Here is a 24,713-nt window from a genome sequence, read left to right on the forward strand (position 1 = left end):
GGTGGGATGCCATGATCTTGAAAAGGTTGATAACCCCTGATTTAAAGCAATAGGGAACCCTGGAGCTTAGTAGACAATGGAAACATCTGCAAAATTCATAATACTGCTAAATTAGTGTAAACACACTGCTTTTTTGTTGAGCATGCTGTACATCCCATATGCATAAGTTAAAAATATAACTTTGCAAGTCTGTGAAGCAAGAGGGCCTGAATTATTTGGGTAACTTAAATGTATTTAAGAAAATATATATCTTCATAATCTTTTAGCAGCAAGATTTGTCCAAATAGCTGATCACAAAATGCTAGTTTTGAAAGCATCTAGCTAGAATTCCAGTGTTAGGCTAATGTTATTTACCATTTACTAAAGTTGTCACAGAGATTGTTGTTTATATTCTTACTGTACCAGTATATGACAGTGAATTCTAGCTTGAAGGAGTATTTGCACTGAATTTAATACTATAATTCTCATTTGGGTTAAACCTGACCCTCTATAAACTGCTTTTGTAAGATGTTGTGATGCAAGATTGGACATTGCTGCTCAGAACAATCTCACTCTTAGTCTTTCCTTGTGAATCACAGAGAAGTGGGGCTGCAAGGGACTGCCAGAGGTCATCTGTTCCAGCCCCCAGGCAACATCCTGATGCTATAGAGGTTTTTATTATATTGTCAAGAGATCCCAGGAAGAGGGACACATGCTCCCACAACAGAGGAAAGCAACACCCCCCCCCGCCCGCACAGTCCATACCAATCTGACCATGGGATAAAATTCCTTCCTGACCCCTGATATGGTTTACTTGTACAAACATAATTGAAACACCTTCCCTAACTATTGAAATATTTTGCATTTTGCCTTTTGTGTCTTATCCCCATTTAAAACAGCCAGATAATTTGGAATGTCCTATTTTATAAGCCTGGAAAAGTTTGTGCAAACAGGAATGCAGATATCTTTAAGTGACTACAGATTGTGCCTATATCATTATCTGCTCTAGACACATCATGGTATATATCTACATGGCACAGGGAAGCTTTGTGAAACACGAGCTAGTTCTGAACAACCAATCTGGGGTATTGCCATGATAGTGCAGCATTTCCCTGGGCTGGTATACCCTGCTTTTCTTCAGGTAAATTAGCCCACAAAGAACACCATATTAACACCGCTGTACTGCAGCTTGCTTGCTTGTTGAGATCTAGCACCATAAAGCACCACCTGTACCATACATATGATGCAACTTTCAGTTACTCTTAAGAGGTACGGAAACATGTTTCTGCTCAGGCTGGCTACCCAAGATCCCAAGTGGATTTTATGGCCCATACTGAATCCTGTGCTACTACAAGTTCACTGTGGGTACATCTACACAAGATGCTTACTGCACATTAGCCTAATAATATTGTACAATAGTATGGCAGTTAAAAACCATGCCAATAGCCTATTGCACAGTGTTATTAGGCTAATACACAATAAGTGTCACAAAACTCAGTAACTCTAATTACTACTGCACACTTAGTACTTTATTAAGCAAGTATGAAACTAAATGTGCAGTATCTAAGGTTAATGAACATTAATGAACGTGTAGACATGCCTCTTGTTGATACCTGAGCTTGGTTAAAGAAGAGAGATGTCTATCTATTCAGCAGCCAGACTTCCCAAATGACCGATATGTCTTTACTGGGTAAGCCCCTCAGTCTGCTTATCGTTACTAAGCCTAGCACAACAAATTCCAACATTCTCTCTTTCTCAGATGTCTAGATAAAAATTTCTGTTGTTACACAGGAAAGATTAATTTGAAAAACTATTCTACATTCCCCTTTGCTTGCCCCCAGAGTTGGACAATGTGACAGAATTATCTGTGTGAAGAACTCTCACCTCATTTCTAAGATCAGCTTCAGTTTTTACGTTGTTATTGTTCCCATCAGCTTTATTGTTTCAATAACTCAACATTTTAATTAACCTGTCTTGAAAATTACTTTTTTGTGTGTCATTCCTACCTGAAGTGTTTGCTTACTTCACTGAAACGTTTTGAATAGCATTCTATTTCTTGCAACTACTGTGGTTTTCCTGTTGTTTTCCTTTTTTATCTTCTTGTGCTGAGACTCTATCTTTTGTCTTTAAATGATCCAGTGAATTTACAGTAAGCAGTAATTTACAGGACCTAAATGTTTGGCATACTACATTGCTAGGTATAGCTGCAACTCTGGTGATTTTGTAATGTATTCACTTTAGAAACCAGCAAATTGTAGTGTACAAGGACATCTGACAGCTGCTTTCCCCAGCTAAATCTTACCAGCAGGATTGTGATTCCACAAAAAATAACAAGGCAGGCTTGGTTAGTAGAGCTGCAGTTTGGAGTATGAGTCTTGACAAGGGAAAAATCATTTACACAGCACCGGCTTTGTAGACTTGAGGTCAAAGAGTGAATCCTTCCGACAGCGAAATGAAGCTGTCAAGAAGCTTTTTCCTGGTATGCAACCAGACACCAATGTGACAGTTCTCTCTCCTTTTCTCTTTGCCATAGCTTGCTAATTTTGAAAGACAATGGACCTTTTTCCCCTATGTCCATGTCTCAAAAAGCCAATGTAATTTTAAATAACAGCATGTATGATTCTGTAATGAAAATCACAATCTCTCTATTCAATCAGCTTGTTCAGGGAGCTAAAAGTGTTTTTTACTTTGCTAAAAATGATGCTTTAATCAAATTGCCTGATGGTTAGGATGAGATTTTGCATTTACTGCTTTATTTCTTCAAGATCTACACAGAGTAGCATTTTTTTAACTGCACGCTATTGGGGCAAGACATTCTTGTTTTAAAAACACCCTCCAAAAATACACTACATGTAGTGTGATAATGCAACACAGCACATTTTTGCTGCTCTTCAGCAGTGATCAGCTCAAAAGCTGACTGTCAAAAAAAGAGAATTTGATTCCTCAAGCACTATATTTCACATCTTGCTTTACTGCTATCAGACAGAGACAATAGGATTCATGTCCACATCAGTTCCCCCCAGTCTTTATACCATGCCATAAATGGTAGGTTTCCTACAGGAGATCCAAGAACGACTAGAGGAATCTTCTCCTCCAAGTCAGGGAGTGGAAGTGCCTATATTCTCCATGAATAAATCCCCAAGGTCCAATTCCCTGGGGCTCAGAGAACAGAATAGAGCTCCAAGAATCCTAACCCCCACCTCTAGTGCCAGGTGAACTGCACTGATACCTCTATATCCCAGCTCTTTGTGCTGTGAAAGACAGGTTAAGACTTGGCCCTTTGGGGCCTTTTTAATAGTCCACCAAGCCAACAGGAGTCATTCACTGGAATTTGGATGGAGCCTTGAGTGAGGAAAGATGGACCTATAAAAATTGCACACACATACTGAAGTTAGTTGCTGATTTTCCAATAAAGCAGTCTCTATTGAAAAATGGCCATTAAATATTTAATTAAAATAATTAACAGTATTTTTTAATTTTCACTAAAAATGTTTCTTGCTGTTCTTTACCTTAAGCAGCAAGTCCTTTTTTATTTATCAATTATGTTTAAAATATGTATAAAAAGTATTCTTAAAAGTTATGGATAACATTTCACCTCCCTTAACAAACCTCTCAAAACAACCTCTCTTAAATACTTTGCCACAAATGCAACTTCGAAATCTCAAAGGTTTTCCTAAAAATGTTCTTTCACTTGTCAACCTGTTTCAATTTTCACATTAACAAGAGGAGTGAGAGACTACCCTCTTCTTGACTGTGTATTTGAATTGACTGTAAATCTTAAGTTTACACACACTTACACAGCATTTATAAATAAACAGGACTGCTGAAGAGACCAAGTTCCTGGGTCAGCTTATAAAGAAATGGGTGCTGCAGGCTAGTCAAAGAAAAAAAATAAAATTGATTTGACCTTTCTACAGTGGGAAAAGGCAACAGAAACAAATAAACTAAAAATATCCGCAGAGTAAAAGGTATCATAAATAAAAATTATAAGACCCTCAGCCCATAATGTGGTTTGGCTTGCTAGCCATTTTGCTTGTAGTTGCAAAAGGGTTCAGCTAATATGATTCTTTTTGATAGTAGGAATATGGCAGCTCCCAATATTAGCTTTTGCATAATGTTGCTAGCCTTGGCCATTTTCAGTGGGCCTATGCCAAGCTTCAGAAGTATGGCCAAAACAGAAGGCCCCAAACCCTATTTCTGAGCAACTGTGAAATGAAGCTCTGCAGACATGACAACCAGTTTGGTCAGCAAATAAAAGAAGCTATCGACATGTCCAGCTAAACCACTAATTAGATCCAATTAAACAGAGAGCATGAGGCCTGAAAGGAGGCATTACGAATAGGGACCAAATTGAGGAGGCAGGTGGCCGCTTTCATGGGCAGATTGCGCAGTTGGCCGCCATTTTTGTGGACTTATCACGGTGGGAACCCTCACACCTCTGGTTGAGGGTCCAGGTGTCCCTGCCCCTCACGGCTGATTGGTTGAGAGGGCTGTCCATCATACAGCCCCACCCCTCACCACCAGTTGACCAAGAGGACTGTTTGTCATGCATCAACAACCCTCACCACTGATAGGTGGAGAGGGGTAGTGCAGTGAAAGGTTGTGGCCATTTTAGCTGTTCCCCATCATGCCAGCAGCTCCTCCTCCCCTGGCAGGCTGTGTGACCAGGTCATAGCAGCTATGAAGACTGTTGGCTCCTATTGGTGAGCCAGCATTTTATTTTTAGTAAGTTTGTGGGGGGGGGAATTTGTTAACAATGTCTTATTTCATGGACAATGCTCAATTTTGCGATTTCCAAAAAAATCCACAAAATTGCAAACTGAGTGGCTCCCTAATTCTGAAAGAAGACCATACATTAAATAGTCCAAATCTACTATATCATAACTTAACTTTAAAATGTTAGTAGCAGTGATGTAACCAGTTGTAAAAATGAAGCAGCCTTATCAGTGAAGACCGTAAACAAAGGTAAAGAGGAAACAGGATGATGGCAAGCAGCATCCCATGGTGATGAAGGTAGGAGGTAAGAAAGCCTTTCTTCTACTTTTTCAAGGTCATAAAACCCAACTACTTGACATAATCTAGGTTCAAAAGATGTGTGATCCAGTCCAGTCCCAAACATTTCAGTGAAACAAACAAAAATAATAATAAAACCAATCAAAGCTTTTTTATTACATCCATGTAGAGCTATAGGACATATGCTAGTAGGAAATTTGATAATTCAGCAAATTCAAGATGACCTGCTACTAATCTGGATGCCACATTCTTCCCCCACCCTTGAGACTCCCCATCTTACATAGGCAGTCATCTATGTTGTACTGTTATGGGTAGCCAGACAGAGATTGAGATTATATTGGGTTTTTTTGTTTTGAAGGATAATCAATTAAAGGTCTGGCTGTAGACCTAATGTCTCTTGCTGTTTTTATCAGTAGCCCACCTTCAAGTTTATCTATAATCCAGGTAACAATGGAAGTCTGTATTTGCCTATTTATACTGTCACTGGTTGGCTAGAAAGAAAGAATGCTTTAGTAGCTGGCAACAGGGAGGCAGAAAAAAAATCACTCCTTTTCGCTCATCACTCATTCACCCAGTAAAATGAGCAAAACAAGAAAGCCAGAACAGAAGAAAGAATTTAATCTCAAAGAGAAACAGCAAAACCTTGCACAACCTGTTAAACAGTTAATCCACCCCAAAATCACTAGAAACTTTACATATCTTTTATGAATCATTATTTTACTGTAGAACAAAATACAATCTTTAATTTTTTTCACTGCTTGCACAGGTATTTTTACTGAAATCTTTCAATTTAGGTCTGTATTTTTCTCATAGCCTAGTTGTTGTAAATTCCAACAATTCCTCTTCTTTAAGTCAATCAATTAAAACCTATTAGACTTGTTCAAGATTTGCAACAGGGCTAATCAAAGAAGAATCTGTTTTACAAAAAAAATGCTTTCAGATCTCATACATTGTCCCCAGTTTACGGCCAGCCACCTGTTGCAGGTTCACTCCATATTGCCCTGCCATGATGTTAAGCAGGAGAGCAATCCCAACTGAGTGTCCCATCAGTATGGTATTGATGCATGCACATGTGTGTAGCTGAGTACCATGGAAAGCCATTAGTGAGTTAGCAAATTCGATAAGCAACAAAGAATAAGGACAAAATTAACTAGATCTGTAGCACATACAAAAATGCAGGCTTCATTTGTCATGCACTAACATAGAAAAAAGTTATTCATTCACTCAGTAAATACTTCACTGAAATGCTGTTGTGTTTGTTTAGCCTGTGAAACATTCCCATCATCCAAACTGTTAATTTTTCAATCGAAGTTTTGCAGTGATGCTAATAGTCAGGTGACAGTGAGCACCCCATATTGATTGAACCTGCATAGGACAGCATCAGTGACAGTGGTAGGCATACAAAAAGGTGGCAAAGGGGCATGATCCATGTCACTCTTTATACTTAGAAGCACACAGGTGAGCTGGCTTACCATGCCCTTTAAATCAAAAGTAGAGTTATGTCAGCAGTGTCTGCTTTCCGAAGAGTCCAAGAGGTATCCTTCAAAGTAATTCAAAATTTCTCCAGGAGCTCCAGCAGTACCATTGTCACCCTCTCTAATGCACATGGGCAGATCCAGCTTAGGGCATTGCTTGAGCCAAAACAAATTTGTGTATAAACAAATATGTATTATGCTGCTATGCTATTGTGCTATCTGACAAATAACATGATATGAGAGGTACCAAAAGCATGTTTCACACAAACTATAGCAACTGCTCTTCCAAATGTGATTGTCTACTAAAATGTCCAGTTTTCCTTCCTCATTTCTCTTTGACCCAAATACTGTCTCATGGAACAAAAAATATAGGGTAAGCTGTGTTTGCATTGATCTTTAACATGGTCAAAAACATGGGTTTTGTGAACATTTTGGAGGTACCTCTTTGGTTCTACCCTACCAATAGCAAAGACTGAGTAGCTACTTTCATATTGTTTTATTCCATTCACTTTACAAAGAGCTGGGCAAAGAGCTGCTTCAGAACTGTATGGATTTTGTGTAAGCTAATGTAGTACTAGTGCTTTTCATAGTACTTATTGCTGATTTTTTAACATGCAGGTTCATAGAACAGTTCCATAATAAAATCACAACAAATAGCTATTTCCATTATGTTTAGAGGAAAGTAGTCCAGCCCAGTAAATTAATTCCTAGTGGTTTGGAAATAATCAAATAATATGATGATTAAAGATTGCCCCTTCTTGCAAAGTCTTGTTATTTAGAGATCCTTAGCCATTGACTTCATCTAGAATTATCAATGCATAGAATTTCTGTAATTAGGATTTCTGATTTCCCCAGATAAAGAAATCTGTGCAAGGGATCGGAGAAGATTTTGGGCATTGGGAAGGAAGATTTTTAGGTATTTATAGTTTCAGCTTGTCTCAGCCCAGCAAAGAGACAGGTTATCTGTGAACATGCATCCATTTATTTTGACAGCTAACTTGCAGCAGGCCACAGTGGAGGGTAATAATAAGATGAGCCAGTAGAGAGAGGAAACTCTAAGGAGTTTTTCGAAGGAGTAAGGAGTCCTGCTGAGGTTTTTTGCAGAGTTAGGTGACATGATGCACTCCAGTGAAGGTAGGATTAGGGAATGATCAAGTGATTAGACAGTGGAAGGTTTCAGGCTATTGGGAGGATGAAGAGCTGATGAAACCAAGGAGGCCATATGTGCCTTCTGTTTTTCTATGCAGTTTATTGAGGATAATTATAGTTATTAGTCATGTAAGTGTTAAATTAGTGGTAGCTGCTAGGGGTGGAGAGCTCTTAAGTATTTCACCATTTTTATTTAGGCACCTAAAGGTCAGTCTAACTCTGTCGGTAAAGCAGCCCTAATTATGGGTACAAAGCACTTTTGAATAATGACCTAAAGTATTAAAATGAATCCCATGTTGTATTAATCAATTACATTTGAAAATAATAGGTTTTATTAAATGCTTAATAGAATGTAAAGCATTCCCATGAAAGTCATACTTTTCAAGACTGTTCTACTATATCAGAAATAAATATATTATTGACTGTTATGAATTTTATTCATGCTACATTAACTTTGGTGGGAATGTTTTCATATTAAATGAAATGATTCACAAGAAGATGTATTTATCAGATGAGAAAGAAATGGCTTTTTTATGACTTCAGATTTGTGAGAGTAATGGGAAGCTCCTTTAGCTCCTTCTTCGAGAAAAGTGAAGAAACTATCTCTGCTTGAAAACCTCATAACCAGTTGCTTCAAAAACCCTGGAATTAGTGACCTAAAAAATTAGGTTAGTCTTAAATAAACACTACCATTTTAAATTCATTTTCACCAGAGCCCAACATAGCAGCCATTGCAGTCACTGAGCCTAGAAGCACTACCAGAAAAATGTTATGAACTTCAGAAAGGAGAGCTCTGTATCTTTTAAGGTCTGGGTAAAGTCTCATGTTCCAGCCAAATTTATATATCCACCCATGGACAGATTGAGAATTTATTAAAGGGAGGAGTGGCATACTGCACCTGAGACCATGGGGAGATGGAGGTGAGGCATGGCTGAATCTCCTGGGTCAACAGGGGACACCCTGGAGCCAAGCAGAGAGCAGGCACAAAAAGTGGGGGGTTCTGCCACCCCCCTCCCCAGCATCTCTGCTGGGAATCATCTACTTCATTTACCGGAGTGGGCATAAGGAGACCCAGAGCTGCTTTTGCAAACTTTCCTCCTTCAAGCCCCTCCTTTTTGCCCTTCTCCCCATTGACGGCTGCCAGGGAGGTACAAGTGCTAAAAGGAAGAACCTGCATGCTACCACTACTGTCTCCAGCTGAGCCCAGGTCCCCTTACAGCTGCTAGAGCTCTTACCATGTCAGCTGAGGGCAGTGGCAGCAGTTCCCAGGTTCCTCCTTCCACTGCCTGCTGCCTACCGGCAGGGGAAGAACAGGCAGGGAGCAAACGCTGAAAGTGGGAACCTGCACACTGATGCCAGTATACACTGCTCTGCCTGTCACCCCACACAGCCACAGCATGTAACAGAATCAGTATAAGAGCAACTTTGGGGCTCCCCCAGTCTCTGGATCAGCCAGGGACAAGAGCACAATGAGGGCACAAGCACACTGCCACACCTCCTGAATCCACTGATGTATCCATCCTTGGAAGAACTAGCTTGTTTTTGTAGCAGTAATAGTTGTTGTAGTAGTGGTGGTAGAGTTCACTAGCACTGCTCCAAGACCTAATCACCATTATATTCATGGTATATTCAACGCTATTGTGCTGCCTCAGTGGCATATTTTCTTCCCACTCTCCTAACAACCATCTCCAGTTCTGACATCACTGTTGCCTCTTTCTCAAGTAGCAGTGGGTATCTGAAGCCTTGCAAGTGAGTTTCCCAGCTGAGCAGAAATCAGGGATATAGAGTCCAAACACAGTTTACTTTATCTAGACACATGCAGGACAATCTCCCTGAGGAGTCTCAGCTCAGCATCAAAATCCCATGCCCAGCAAGCAGCCCTGCCTCAAGAATTAACTAATCAGAGACCAAAGCACATCTCCATGTCTTCTGAAGTTGTCTCCCTACAAAACTTAGCAAAACCCAAAACTGACAACCATGCAGCATGTCTTCCTAATAGTTAAAGCTTGCTTACATGCAAAGAAAAAGAACCTCAGGTGCCTAAGAGTGCCAGCTGGTGATACTTACCATAAGAAGAAAAAAAAACTATTAGAGATGGCTTCTTTCCCTGGGGATTTTTTTAAACAAAAGTTCATGGCTTTTTAAAGGGCACAATCATATCTGCATCAATATTTTTAGCTAAATAATTAGAGGTGTTTAACTATTCTGGTCTTTGGAATAACCTCCCTAATTAATTGATCATCTTTCTCATTGAAGTTCCATACTGCATTTGTTTGATTAGTCCATTTCCCACTAGGGCATGCCCTTCCTAAACAAAAACAGGATAAAATGGACTATGCACACATCCTAAATAAAAGAATAGAAATTGGGGTGGAGTGGGTTTAGAGTTTCCATTTGAAAATTTTGAGTTACTGCTACTTGGCAATATAAAAGTACTGGCTCATCTTTTGATCCATTAAGAATTTACCTTGGTATTGTCCTGTTCTGTTTTTCCCTGAATCCTTCTGCACTCCATTTATCCTATTGACACACAAACTCTATATCATATTCTCCGTGCCAATATATACTTGCAACATATATGTAAGGCACCTTTAATTCTAAAGGAGCCTTACATGATTTATAAACTGGGGGCAAAATTGTATCTTTGTAGCTCATTTTTCTAATTAGATGGGATGATTTGAAACGGGTTTATAAATCCAAGTTATATTTGGTTAATAGAGGCCAGAATTCTAGCCAAACCTAAAAGACAACCAGGGAAATATACAGTGAGGGCACTGGTGTTTGTTTCCACTAGTGCATGCTGCAGACATTGCTATATGCATGCTAAATGAGAATTGGACAGTTTTCTTAAAGAACAGAATATACCCCTGCAGATTTTGATGGAATTCATGTCAGTGCTTAATCACTTTACTTTTCCTGAATCAGGGCTTCATTAGTAGTGAAGGCTATAGAAAAATATACCTTCTTACTGATTTAAAAAGGGAGGATTGTAAAAGGGGAGGAGGAGCTTCTGCTTTGGAGTGGGCATCAACTGTTACGATACAACAGTTACATCTGTATGCTCCTTGAGACATAAAAGTTAGCTAAATCACTGGTGAATTTTTCACCCTGAATGGAACAGGATTAAGTTGCACTGCCTTTCCTACATTTATTTCTCTATAGAAGCACACAAATGAAAATTCAATTGCAAAAGTTTATATCATTATCATTTTATATTGATACAATTGCTTTGTCTTTCTGTACCCAAAGACAGTTGCATCAAGACTGGGCAGGTTCTCAGCATAGTTGTATTGACGTTATTAATTTTGAACATTTCTTCTGTCCAGGTGCTAGAACATATTCTAAATTAAAATCCTTGTGTTAGTTTTCATTTAAGAGTTGTAGAATTTCTAATTTATGCATAATATCTTTTATTGGACCAACTGTTTGGTTGGGCTAGACCAGTCATGCTCAGTCTTTTGGCCCAGTGGGCCTGTATGTAGTCTGGATCAGGCCATCCACAGGCCGTATCAGGCTGTGGGGCCTGGCACCACCCCATCCCTGCCTCACACATCAGAATTGTGTCCTTGTGGGGTTGGCTCTGCCCTCTCCTACACTCTGTGTCCTGGGATTAGGTCCTGGCAAGCCGCACTGCCCCCCCCACACTGGATTAAGTCCTGAAATCCCAGCAACACCCATGCCCCCACACTGAGATTGGGCCCTAAGATCCAACACAATCCCCTCCCAGCTCTACATGCTGGGATTTGGCACCAGCTCCAATGCAGGGGGCCTGGGGCTTCCCATAGGTCTGGAAATTTGGTACAACTGAACTCCCACTGCCAAATTTCCAGATCTGTCAAATGACATGGCTGGATGACAATACCACTGCCAAATCTGCCTCTGGGCTATACTTAGACTAGAAGAATATACAAGCAGTTCTTGGACTTATGACACAACTGGTTCCTAAAAACTGCATCTTTAAGTCAAAAATATTGTAACTCAGAACCAAGTTTCTCATAAGAAACAATGTTATAAATGAGGGATTGGTTTCTGAACCAAGGCCCAATACCCTGTTTTCACCAAAAATACCCCAGAATTTTGTACTTGATCATAGAGGAGTAATACAGCTACATTAATGTATTTATATTGTAAATAGCAATCATATTGATTTGGAAGGACTTCTTTGAGGTGACTTTGCTGGACTTTTTGAAAGGCTCTTGGTGGGACTTCTTGAAGGGTTCTTGGCTGGAGTCTTCTCAGGAGTGTTGGCTGCAGGTTTTTCTGGAGTCTTGTCTGCTTTCTTAAATAAAGTGTCCCAGGATGTTTGGACAGATGTTCTCCAGGGAGATGAGCGATGCAGCAAACTTGTTCGCTGGCATGGCATTGCATTGGGTCAAGCATTGTAGTCGAAGCTGGCATTGTAAAATTGAAACAGGTGTCAAATTATAAACATTGTAAGTGCAAAATGTTGTAACTTGAAACGTTGTAAGTCGAGGATTGCCTGTAGTATGTTCTTCTTCAGGTGTGATGAAGAAGCAAATATCACTCACAAAATCCTTGCTTTTCACATATATTGGGCCATCACAGCTACAACATCCCTGCAACACTATCATGATTCACGCATCTTTCTTCTGGGTTTCTACTATAGCAGTCACTAGTCTACCTAAATACAAATGCTGTGTTCATCTACTGTAATCACTACTATCTGTTTCTCACTTTTTAAATTTTCTCCATTTTTAATGAAGCAATTCTGTTTCCTTTTAGTGTTCTAATTCACAAGTTACCTTCCCACCAAAGTACTGACACTGGTCCTTTGCTTATTGGAAAAGTGCAGACAGTCATAACTCTTTTTCATTCAGTGAACAACACAAACTACAATATTTGAAATGTGGTACTGAAAAGCTATCCTCAAAGATGGCAAAAAAAATTATTATAAACTTCAGATGGCCAAAGTGCTATGTCTGAATATTGTGTGAAGAAAATAACGCAAACCCTAACTATAGAAAAAATAACATTTGCCTCTAAAATGCCTTTTATTAAATACACTTTGCAAGTTAGAGCAATGGAATTTCATATTCTAGTCATTTTTATAGCAGCTTCGAAAGTATGCTTAAAAGTTCAAAAAATATACCCTTTCTAACCCTCAGTACTTAATCAAATCATAGAAGCTAAAATGACCGGTTTAGATTTTTGAATGGAATTAGCCCATTACAGTCTCCATTGCTATTGCACTCAAGTTTAGCGGTCCTGCTGTGCAGCATAGAAACAAATATAAAGCCCCAGGAGGCCACAAATTTGATGCATAATTGTATATTCAGTCCACATTTACTATGTATAACCATTCAAAAGTATTAAATAGAGTAAAAGTTTTTCATGTTTCAGATGATTTGGTTCCACTCTTTTCACACAATTCAGTCCTCTTTAGGACTCTCTGAGTCGATTTAACCAATCTGTAGAATGGAAGTAGATTTGCAGCCTAATTGATAGGCACAAATAGGTGGATATTTTTAGGGTTATGAATGCAGTTTCAGCTTTTAGATTAATCTGTGCAATGCGTAGAAATTAAATGATTGATATGTTTCATTTTTATTTCAAAGATGAAAACCCATTGTGTTCATTAGAGAGGACTTGCCTCTTAAGAAACCTGTTAGTAAGTCAATTACTTATGAGTGTTTAATTTAATTTAGGTGAAATACTGTTTACAGTAAACTGATGGGAAACAAGATTTTTTAAAAAGTAGAAGTTACATAAAGCCAAGCTCCATGACGCTGTTTTAGATTCAAAAACTATAGAGGAACTTATTGAAGTCCATGGAGTTACAGACATGCTTTAAAGAGAAGTTCATGTTTAAGTGTCTTCCTGAACTGGAGGCACCTCATCATTACAGGGTAAAATAGTGTTATCCTCACTTAGAAATAAGAAGCTTAATTTGTCCAATAGCTATAGATGGAAATTTATAGCAAAGTAGGGAAATAAAAGATTACAGCATTTGTACCAAGAACATTTCACAGGGCATAAAGAACTGTGATAAAGAACTGACATCTCTGGAGTTTTGCAAACACTTATTTTGAACTGATGATAATAGTTTTGTTTTGGGCTAACTGGAAAAAGGATTATGAAAATATCATTATCAATGGAAAAAAAAGATGAATTTCCAGGGAAAAATTGCTGCTTTAAAACAAAAATAAAACTGAATACCTATCTCCCCGCAGCATGTGCAGCCCAGATATTGCATCATCCATCTAATGCCTAACAATCTGATTTTGAAATTAATTAAAAATATGCATGAGCCTATTTGCATGAAGCCTATTCTCATTGTATAAACTGGAAACAATTACAAATTTAAACAAAGAGCATAAACAGTGAAAAGTAAATTAACTTTTTTAAGTTTTCTGTATTAATGCTCTAAGGTGGTATTAAAATAGATAAGGAAGATGATTTGTTTTCTGGGCAGGGTTCCCCTGGACAGTGGGCAAGTCTACATGTATGCTTTAATGCACATTAGCCTATTATAATGCACGTTAAAGTGTCACTTTAAAAAACTGTACATTTTTGCTAATGTACATTTTTGCTAGTGATACATTAAGTATCACTTAAAAGCCATGGGGGCCTGTACACAAGCATGGAGGCTGCTCCAACATGCTATAATTACAGTATAATTAAGTCTGCTGGAGCATGGTCATTACTGCGCTTCAGCCAGCCTCTGCATCTCGTGGATCAGTGTCCCCACACTTCAAAATGCTGGTGGGGGTGCTTTATGTAAGGCTCATTGAACAAGCTTTAGTTCAAACACCTCTGTCACCATTCTGAAGCTCAGAGTTACTAGTATACAAGATGCTGCAGCACTTTTATTAGAGTGGCTCTCGGAGCCACCCCACCATCCGCAGAGTACATGTAAAAGCGTGCTCTTTAGTTAACGCCCATTACGGTAGGCTAATGTGCATTTTCCTAGTGCTCACAGTGGAAGGAACTAAAGCACGTTAATACTCCCACTGGTGTCCTTTTAATTGCAATAGAAAAAAAATGCCTGTTCATTTATGATAGATATGTTCCCTTTTCAGCTACATTCAGATGTTATTGGACAAACTGTGAAATGGTCTTGGTACAAAACCTGTATTCTTATATTTCCCTATATTGCTAAATATTGCTACGTATATCTATTGGATCTATCAATCCTCTTACTTCTAAGTGAGGATAACGCTATTTTACTCTGTGATGATAAAGTAATTTAAAACGGCTTCTTAGCTGGGTGGTTTAATACATTGTACACGTTAGTCAACTGTGTCCAGCTGCGGCATTGTGGAGTTCTGCCACCTTTGATACATTAAACCTTGCATTTTTGTACCTTGCAGATGGAAGTCCATATACCTGGTGGGTTGGAAAAGCCAATGAGAAGCACTACTACTGGGGTGGCTCTGGACCTGGAATTCAAAAATGTGCCTGTGGCATTGAACGCAATTGTACTGATGCCAAGTACTACTGCAACTGTGATGCTGACTCTAAACAATGGTAAGTGTTCTGTGAAAAATATTACCAAAGCACTTGCTAGCTATAGTTCTGTGATCTTGTCTCCTATTTCTTAAATAGCTTTGTTGAAATCTGGTACAGTAAAATTGCTTCTTTCTCTTAACAACAGGACAGCATGTTGATATGTGGGCACAGGGCTTGCATGTCTGCATAGCATCAGCACTGCAAACTCTCTGCTCTTCAGGCACTCAACATTTGAATGTCTGTTCAGGCACCTCTGGATAAGTTTCTCTATTAGGGAAACAAACCCAGGAGAATTCTCCCAGATCATTTCAAAATTTGTATGCAGCCTCTATGTGGTACCTGCCACATCCTGATGCCAACTGGAATTCACAGCCCTTAGGTACATGAACTTCCTATTTAATGGGGAATGGTGCGTGGCATTAAACAACTAAGAATGAGATCCAGAAAAGATAGCATACTGAGTATGAAGTTGCTTAAATTGGCTAATGAGGAGTGCCAAGGGAATGTCAGAGCTTAATTTGATGGAGTTATGTGGCTAACTGGGAAATCTGCAGCATCTATTTTTTTGTGCCTTAAGAAGGGGGCTGAACAAGATGACCGTATCAGGTCCTTTCCATCCCTATGTATGGGATCATATAGGGTGTGGGGCAATTATCTCTGCTTGGCATTCATAGCCATGAACACTTTCCTGGGGTTGGGTAGTTAAGCCATCCCTTCCTCACAAATATGGCTGCCACCAGAGAAAGAGGGGCCAGTGCTGATAGCTTGTTATTTTACCTTGTTATTTTAACCAATAGCACAGGAACACTCACCTAAGATAAGGGAGATGAAGGCATAATTTTCTCCTCTACTTGGAGGGACTTACCCCCAAACCTTATCACCAGACTTGTATTCTGGAGAGGGACATAATTCATCTTCTCTGCTGATTTATTTCTTTAATTAAAACTTCCACTTTCCATAGAATAATTCAATATTTATTATCAGATATTTATTATGACAGTAGCATAGTGCACCAGTTCTAACCTAGAACTGGTGGAGGAGACTTGGCTTCCAATCCATACCAGATTGAACATTGAATTCTTCCATGCAGACTGGAATACCTTCGATAGGAAAGTAGTAGCGTACCTGTGAACTCAGGAAACTCCTTAGCCTGGTGGTTAGGGTACTCTCCTGGTAGAATAGAGTGGATTCAAATCCCTTCAGGCACAAGAGAGAACTGAACCTGGCCTGCATCCCAGGTGAGTTCTCTAACCACAAGTCTACAAGGTAAAATGTGGGAAACTTCTGCAGCTGTCCTTGTGTGTGAGGTCTGATCTGGTATACATGCTCTGAGAATATGTAATTTGTAAATCTAAGTAGGTTTTAGTCATGGGCTGGTTACTAGTACCCAATTGCTCAATTCTGCCAGGACTTAGGCAGCTCTAGGCATATCCAGTATCAATTTTAGATGTTTAAGAAATCTTGCTGTCTTAGATTTAGGTTATCTGGGGAGTTTAGGCACCTATGAAGTTAGGCAGCAGCTGAGCAGATGTTTCGCTGATCTCAGTAATGCTTAAATTAACATTTTAGTCATTTGAGTCCTTTAATGTATCTAATCCTCAAGGCAAGAGATATTTGACGGTGAAGTAAGTGAATAAGAAGTTAGTAAGGTTTTTGTTAATAGTAAAAACACTTGGAGGAGAAGTGCTGCTCTGCTTCAGTATGTCTTATTGTTTAAAAAAACAACATATTTTGTCTGATTTCAGCTTCTAAAACAGATTAACTGTTTTTGCTGAAACTTTCCAAACACATCCCTCCCATTCTACCACACCCTCAACAAACACTGAACACAGGCAGTGAGCACAGGTATTTCCCATTTGAATCATAAACATTTGAAAATTTTACAAGCAGTTGAAAAATTCTCCCTCATAAAGTGTTAGGCAATCGTAACTATAGGAGGACATACAGTAACATTCACCTATCCTCATTTAATTTTTATCTTCTTCTGTTTTCTTTCTTTCAGTTTCTCACCGCCACCACCTTGTTATGCATATTTTATAGAGATACTTTACAGTAATTAGTATCCAGAGAATTTATTTTCTGCTTAGGAAAGAACGAATACTGGTCTAACTATATCTTCCTTTAGTTTATGACAGTTACAAGCCTTGTGATTATTTTTGTAGGCTCCTTTTTCTGCCATGAAAAGCTATGCTTGTTTATTTTTTTTGCTATGGCTTATAATGTTTAGTGGCTAGTTAAATTTTTACTTTGAGTGCTTTTTCCATTGATAGCAGAATTCTGGTACTTGAACATTGGTTCAGAGATCTTTTGAATTAATTTAGTAATTCATCATTCTATTCTTGAATGCAGGGCTAAAGAGATTGCATGAAATGGCAAGGATAAAAATAGAGAATAAAGTATGAAATACAAAATGGGAGTAATAGACGAAGTCTTCCAGGACCTACAAGAACAATATAGTAGAATGTAGGGAACAAATACATACTGTGGCATAGCAAGCTTAATAAATGGTAACATAATATACTATGAGTTATAAACCAGGATGAGCTGTAGAACACTACAGAGATAGAGAGAAGCCAATATCAAAGAGATTGAAGTTAGACATGATACAGAGCTGGAAAGCTCCAATTATAGAGGAAGAGAAGTATAAGTTATGAAGGAGACAAATATTTTAACACCATGTAACAGTTTCAGTGTAGCAGGACAAAGGTATAGTACTGAAGGGTAGGTAGTGACATAAGGAAAGATACTGAAATTATAATAAGGATTATAATGGAATTTGGGGTACGTCACCTTTGTTCATTGCTTGGGGCAGGGGAAATTGATAACTATATAAGATGTTAACTACTTATAGTTTCATTCAAAAGAAAATGTGCAGAGAAATAATAGGTATTTTTAGACTTTACTTGTAACCTCTCTGCCTCATCTCCAGTGTCAATATTTTAAAAAGGAGTTTCCATACAAATTCTTCCCCTCCTTAGTCTGTGCAGAGCAAATATCAGTAGATTCTATTTATTTTTTCATACATGAATAACGTTGTTCACTCATAACTTTAAGGAAGGAGGCAGTAATACTTAACAAATTTATAAAGCTGAACTTCACTGAAATAGTTTCAATTCATTTGTGGATACTGCATGTGTAACATTTTAAATAGCAGAATATATTGATATAGTTTAATGTTCAGCGAATACGAAGCAGGGATAAAGTCATTGTGAGACACGTTGTGGGGAATCTTCTCCAAATACTTTTTTAAATGACATCTTTGGTAGGTTGTAGTCCACTCCAAAGTTAAGAAACACTGCTTTTCAGACATATCTTATTTCTGACAGAGAAGATCTGGAACGGGAGTGAACTCTACAGGCGGAGAAACAACCCCAACTTTCCTTTCAGTTTAGTGGTGTCAGAATGCTAATGTGAGTTCCTAGGGCATCATTGCTCAATTTTCTCTTTCAGGCAACAAAGCAGCTGCCAGAGTTAGAATTGTGTCATGCTTCAGTATCTTCAGCAATGCATTTGAATATTGGCCCCAGTGGCTCTGATAAGCCTTTGGCAACAACTGTGATTGTGTGTGAGTAGGGCAAGTTATTGAACTGCTCAGAGGGGTGTGGGAATGGTGGAAGAGCATATGCTGATTTAGGCTGAGCCTTGTATCTTACCTACTCACTTATATTGTCTTGTGTTCTGCAAAGATTAATTACTCCTCTCATGACCACTGCGAGATAGAAAGATATTAAGTTGGGGATACAGAGGCACAGACAAGTTTACAGGTGGCCTGAAGTCAAACAACAAGTCCATTTCAGGGTACATTTTAAAATTCATGAGTTTCTAGGTTTCATACCAAATTGAGGTTGTGACAATACAGCAAACATATGATGCTGAGCAACAGTGCCCTCCAGTTTGTTGTCTTGTGCTGCATAAGATGCCTTTTAAAGTAGAAAAAATGTGGCTATGGAGTAGATGGACTAATTAGGACTGCTGAATTCAGTTATCCCACTTAGAGTGCCATAGCTACTTTGATTCCAGTTTAAGAGGACGCTCATGCAGACCAGTGAAGTGTGAAGGTGCTGCTGTCAATTTACTGTGTAGCTATAGACTTAGTCTATAAACCATGCTCTCTCTCATGGATGCCCATGTATCATAACCTTTGCAGACTAGCCAAATGTAAGCATGTGACAGTCTGGAGTAAACCAAAGGACCATCTAATCTAAAGTCCTGTCTCCAGCTGTACCTCATAACTGGCATACAAAAAACATAGCTGTACAAATCCCACAATGCACATTAATGTGGATGATGACCATGAATTTCTTCAGTTTGCCCCCTGAAGTTTATGTAATTGCATTTCATATTACAATGTAAATACTATTATTTAGAGTATATTCATTAAAGCTTGGGCAAGGAGAACACATATTTTTTAAGTTGTCTGACACATCCCATTATAAGACCCGTTTCCAGTTGTTTATTATTTTGCCAAATGTAGACTATTTTGACTGGAATTCCTATGTCAGGTATCTGCCTGAGGCTGTGTTTGTTGACTGTTTTGTTTTGCTTTTTTGTTTTGTTCTTTTAAGTTTCAATAAAAATAGTTGTACTGTTTCCAAGAATGAAGATAAAGGAAAATACATTGTTTTAAAATGTTAAAATATTTCTTTGAACAGGTCTAGTATCTCCAGGGATTTTTACATTTGAAAAGGGAGGGCCAGTCTTTGTGTCAGAAATGTGCCTTCCCTTGAAAACCTTCCCAAATTTGTCCAAGTGATAAACCTTTGGGGAAAAAAAATCTCAATTTACACTTGCTTAGTAAAGACTGAGGGCATTTATACACATACTTTTTTGTCCTGTGATATGCTAGAGATCTGCTGCTTTGAATCAGACTTGATTAATCGAGTCTACTCTGTGCGCGAGCTGAGGCAAACCGCGCTGCACCGTATGCAGTTGTAAATGTGACAAAATGCATATCAGCACTGCGAAAATGGCAGCAGCAGGCTTTTGAACTAAAACACCAATATGAATTGTGTCTCAGTACTGGCACTGATGGAAATCTCCTCATGTGACCTTTTCCTAACACCTGCGACATTCGTATCCTGCCCCAGATTGTCCCCCAAGTCACCCATTGTGCAGAAGGATAGTTATTATTTATGCCTGTGTGAAGTGGTTAGTATTCGCTTTGGATTCAGATTCAGCTGATTCGAGGGACAGTGATTTGATTCGGTGATTCAAATCGCCATCCCAGATCGATTCTGCTGAATCTGATTCAGAGATTCGGCTGCTGCCAAATCTCTGAATCACATAGGCCCCATCCCCTGTCCACTCTCAATGGCTGCCCTGCCTGGGCCCAGCTCTGGGCTCTTTGGGGAAAAAAAGCCTGAACTCACTGGCTGCTGCCAGGTGGGGGGGGGTGATCCCCACTGCCGCCCACTGTGGAAAGGTGATCTCACGCTGCATGGGGAGGCTCTGCCACAAGCCCCCAACCCCCCATGGCTGCCCTGCCAAGCCCAGCCCTTTAAAAAAACAACAAAAACTATAGACTCACCAGCTGCTGCCCGACGGGGGGGTGATCTCTGCTGCACCCCACTGCCCTGTGCTGCATGGGGGGCTCTGCCACGAACCCCCGGAAGCCCCTAGGCCATTGCAGCAACCAGTTATCTGGGGTTTTGTTTTGTTTTTTTTAAAGGGCCAGGAACTGGGGCAGGTGGGGCAGCCATGGTGGGGGGGCTGGGAGAGCGGGTGGGGGTTGTTGGACTTGTGGCAGAGCCCCCCATGCAGTGTGGGGCAGTTGGGGGCAGCGGGGATGGCCCCCCTACCTGGCACCACCCAATAAGTAGGTGCTCTTTGTTAAAGAGCCGGGAGCTGGGGGAGCAGGGGATGGGGCCCGGCAGAGGCCCCTCCATCGTCCCCTCCCCCCTCCCTCACCCCCTTCTTACCAGCATGGAGTCTGGGTCCAGCTCCCTGCTGCAGCTAGCAGGGACTGCCCAAATTGCCAAAGCTCTCCAAATCTTCTCTGAATTGATTCAGAGAGCTTTGAATTGATTCAGGCCTTTTCATTGGTTCCCTGATTGAATTCAGATTCAGAGATTCAACCACTGAATCAGGCTGAATCTCCTCCGAATTGAATCAGCACCTGAAGTTTCGCACAGCCGTAGTTGTTAATGACTCACTGCTGCATACACCCAAAATTCTTTGCCTGGCAGCTTGCAATGCAGCTTGAAAAAACTGCAGTTTCCCTTCAAGTACATACCTCCTTCCATCCTGGCAACATGGTTTGACCTATCAGTCACTCAACTGTGTTTCTGAGGATCAATTTGATCTGAGGCGGGGAAAATTTGGGGTTTGTCCATTCAGTCTTCTGCTCAGCACCTGCCTTTTTTCTGCTGAGCACTTGACAGATTACAGAGGTAATCTGCAAAAAATCTAAAACCCCAAATTTTTACAAGAGGAGTGATTACAGGAACCTGAATCATGTAGGAATTGAAATGTAAAGAACAGGGCTGTTAATGCTAATGCCCTTTGAAGTTCAGGCATTTCAGTGTTCTGCTTAGTGCCTGCCCTTTTTCTACTAAGCACATGTCATCAAAAACCACGTGTAGGGAGATTTCAAGCATTTGGGACCAAGATATTACCTGGTGGTTCTGGTGCCTCAATGTCTGGCATAGCTTTTCATGTGCTGGTGGGATCTATTCAGAAAGAGTGCAAGAACCTCACACCCACATTTCTTCCCTGGCTTCTGCCGGGTTGGGTGTTTTGCTCGGGTGGGTTTATTCATGGTTCTGCTAAGTTTCTAGGGTCATAAGACACCCCAAGTTTTTAGAGAAGGGGTAGTTACAGGAACCCAAGGTGTGTAGGAATTGAAATGTAAGGAGCAAGGCTGTTATAATGCTAATGACCCAATTTAACAGCCCTACATATTCAACCCCCTTAGTGCAAGCAAGTGATGCTCTGAGTGAAACTGTTGTCTCCTGCATAACAACATGGCTGTCGCAGGGCTCTCAGGTGTCCTGTGACTGAGAGTAGAAATGGCTCAGGAGAGACCCCTAGTGGCAGAAAAGGGGAAGCACAGCTGCCAGTCACCAGGACTGTGCAGGTGCTGGTTGCCCTAGCAACCAGGGAAGCCTAGAGCCAGGAAGGGGCAGAGCTTAGCCCTTCTTAAGCCCAGGCAGAAGGCCAGGAGGGCAGTTCCCCTCCAGCAGCCAAAGGAGGAGGAACTCAGCCTGGGCAAGGGGAGAGCTCGGATGGTTGGGGCACCCTGGTCCCTGCTGAGGGTGGATGAGCTCTCTCTCTCTCTGGTAAGGAGAGGTTTCTAATTGTTCAGACCAGAAGGGTCTAGTTTTATGTTGTAGCCCGGGGGCTTTGCGTTTGTGTTTTTGTTCAACCGGAGGACTGGGTGAGGCTGTAGGGGTGTGAGGAGGCCTCACAGAAGCTCCCCAGTAATTTTGGGGACCCCTGGTGCCCAGTGAGCGCAGTGGGCACTGTCGTGGGGGCACAGCCTTGTTTGGGGGTATGTTGACCCAGCCCCCGTGGTAGGGGTCAGCGTAGAGCCCTGACTAGGGGGCAGTGTGGAGCCCCGGAGTTAGGGGTACCGAAGAGCCCAGACTGGGGGGGTGCGAGGAGCCCCTGAGTAAGGGGGCAGCAAAGAACCCCAGCGTCGAGGGGCGGTGAGGGGCCCCAAGCGGGAGAAGGGGCATCAAGGAGCCCCGAAGGCAAGCAAAGGGCCAGGACCTAATGCCATGGCCCTAGGGAGATCACACCAACACCATCCGCGAGGCTTGGGCTGCAGTGCAGGGGAGGAAAAGGAGCCAGAGATGGCGCCCTCTGCCATCAGGGGGCACAAAAATGGGCAGCTTCCCGCTAATTTAAACCATTCATCAATTATGAGCAAGATCAAGACGTGACAGGCAAGAGTAGGCGGGCGATCGGCCCATTGCAGGAGACCGGAGCTGCGCGCCCAGCAAGGCTCCGAAAGCGGCACTCCTGTTACAATGGCATAACAATATGGATAAATCCTAATGGAATCTGCGAGAAGAAATAGATGCTGTTGGACATCTGGAGGTGTCCAACTGGAGAATGGAGGCACTTGATAATGCAGAGATACTGCTACTGAACACAACACAGGCTATGATGGACCTTTTACAAAGGCACTAACACAGGGTAGCAGCTTCTCAGGCCTTGCTATACCAGTCAATGGGCTGTGAGCTGAAGTTGGAAAACTGAGAGAGAGCCATGGATCTTGAGGCTGACAGGGTTCCATGAATCAACCTCCAGAGCAATGATTGCAAGGTCTGGCCCCATGCAAGCTTTTCTGATCGGTGGGAGTGCATTGTACTGTTGACTTGGGATGATCAGCAGTGGCTTGAGAGCTTCTGCATGAGTAGGGACACATTTGTGCACATAGTCTCTCTGCTGTCACTGAACACTGAGTGCCAGGGCACTGCCATGTGTCACCCCATCACACCAGAAAAGAGGGTGGCTATGGCCATCATAAAACTGGCTACACCCTACCAACTTCCACTTCATTGGGAACCAGCTTAACATAACTCCCTGCATGGCCAGGAGGGCAACGTGTAAGGTGTGCCAGCTGCTGCAGGACATCATGGTAATCAACTTCAACTGCCTCCATAACCCCAGGGAAGTTGCTGAAGGCTTCAAGGCCATGGGGTTCCCTAACTGTTTGGGTGCACTGGACAGCACGCACATCCCAGTCCTATCCCCATCCCTGAGGAGCCACTCATTCACCAACAAGTAGGGATTGTTGGTGATCCTCACTGATCACTGGGGATATTTTACTAACATTTATATAGGCTGGACAGACTTACCTACTCCTGCCCTGGAACATAAAGCCATATGGAGGACAAGTTACTGACCAGCAAAAGACGGTATTCAACTACTACCTCAGCAAATGCCAGATTTCTGTTGAATGCACCTTTGGCTGTCTCAAAACATGGTAGAGGTCACTAAACTACAGGATTGATGTGGAGCCAGAAAAAATTACTGCATTCATTGTGGCAGCCTGCATGCTTCACAATATTTGTGAAACCAGGGGAGAGATATTCAGTGAGTCCTGGTCTGAGGCAGTGCAGGAGTTAGCGACCAGACAAAGATATAAGCAGGCAGAGTACAGTGCCCCCTACAATCTGCATGCAAACACTGGTCGAGGATCCATTGTGTGGAATTGCCTGGCAGCACACATTCTGGCTGCTGCAGATGGACAGGCTGCTCTGTAAGCCACAGGTCAATCAGGGCTGAATGCTAAACCATTCAGCAGTTACCAGTGAGAGTTTCTATAAATAAAATAGACAGAAGTGTTGCAACAGTATTTTTAATCTCTAATACATTGTCTGTAGTGGTGTAGGGCAGGCTGCGGTGACGGTGGGGAGGTGGGGGAGCTGGAGAGGGCTGAAGTCTACAGGATTTCCTTTGTTTTATGTGTAAGTGGGGAGTAGTGTAAATGCAGCAAGGATAATAAAATGCTTTACCTACCACTGGTCATATGAACTTGACACCCAATATGCATACGAAGAAATAAGAATTCAAGGGGTTCTGATTCATGCTCTTGTTATAAGTGCTCAAAGAATGGCAGCACTCTGGCTGGAGAGGGGGGAAGTGATAACGAAGCAGCTCTGTTCCTGTCTCCCGGGG

The 24,713-nt window shown here is 41.1% G+C and overlaps 1 protein-coding gene across 1 annotated transcript in view; it reads left to right on the forward strand.

The window, feature by feature from the left end:
- Positions 1-24,713, forward strand: part of CNTNAP2 (contactin associated protein-like 2) — a 1,403,431-nt gene that overhangs the window by 1,047,940 nt on the left and 330,778 nt on the right. The window contains exon 15 of the mRNA XM_019535795.1: positions 14,948-15,104. Coding sequence (XP_019391340.1) covers positions 14,948-15,104 — 157 coding nt within the window. The remainder of the gene's footprint in view (positions 1-14,947; positions 15,105-24,713) is intronic.

This window comes from Crocodylus porosus, unplaced genomic scaffold (assembly GCF_001723895.1).
Source record: "Crocodylus porosus isolate Cpor-Errol unplaced genomic scaffold, CroPor_comp1, whole genome shotgun sequence".
NCBI classification, from domain to species: domain Eukaryota; kingdom Metazoa; phylum Chordata; order Crocodylia; family Crocodylidae; genus Crocodylus; species Crocodylus porosus.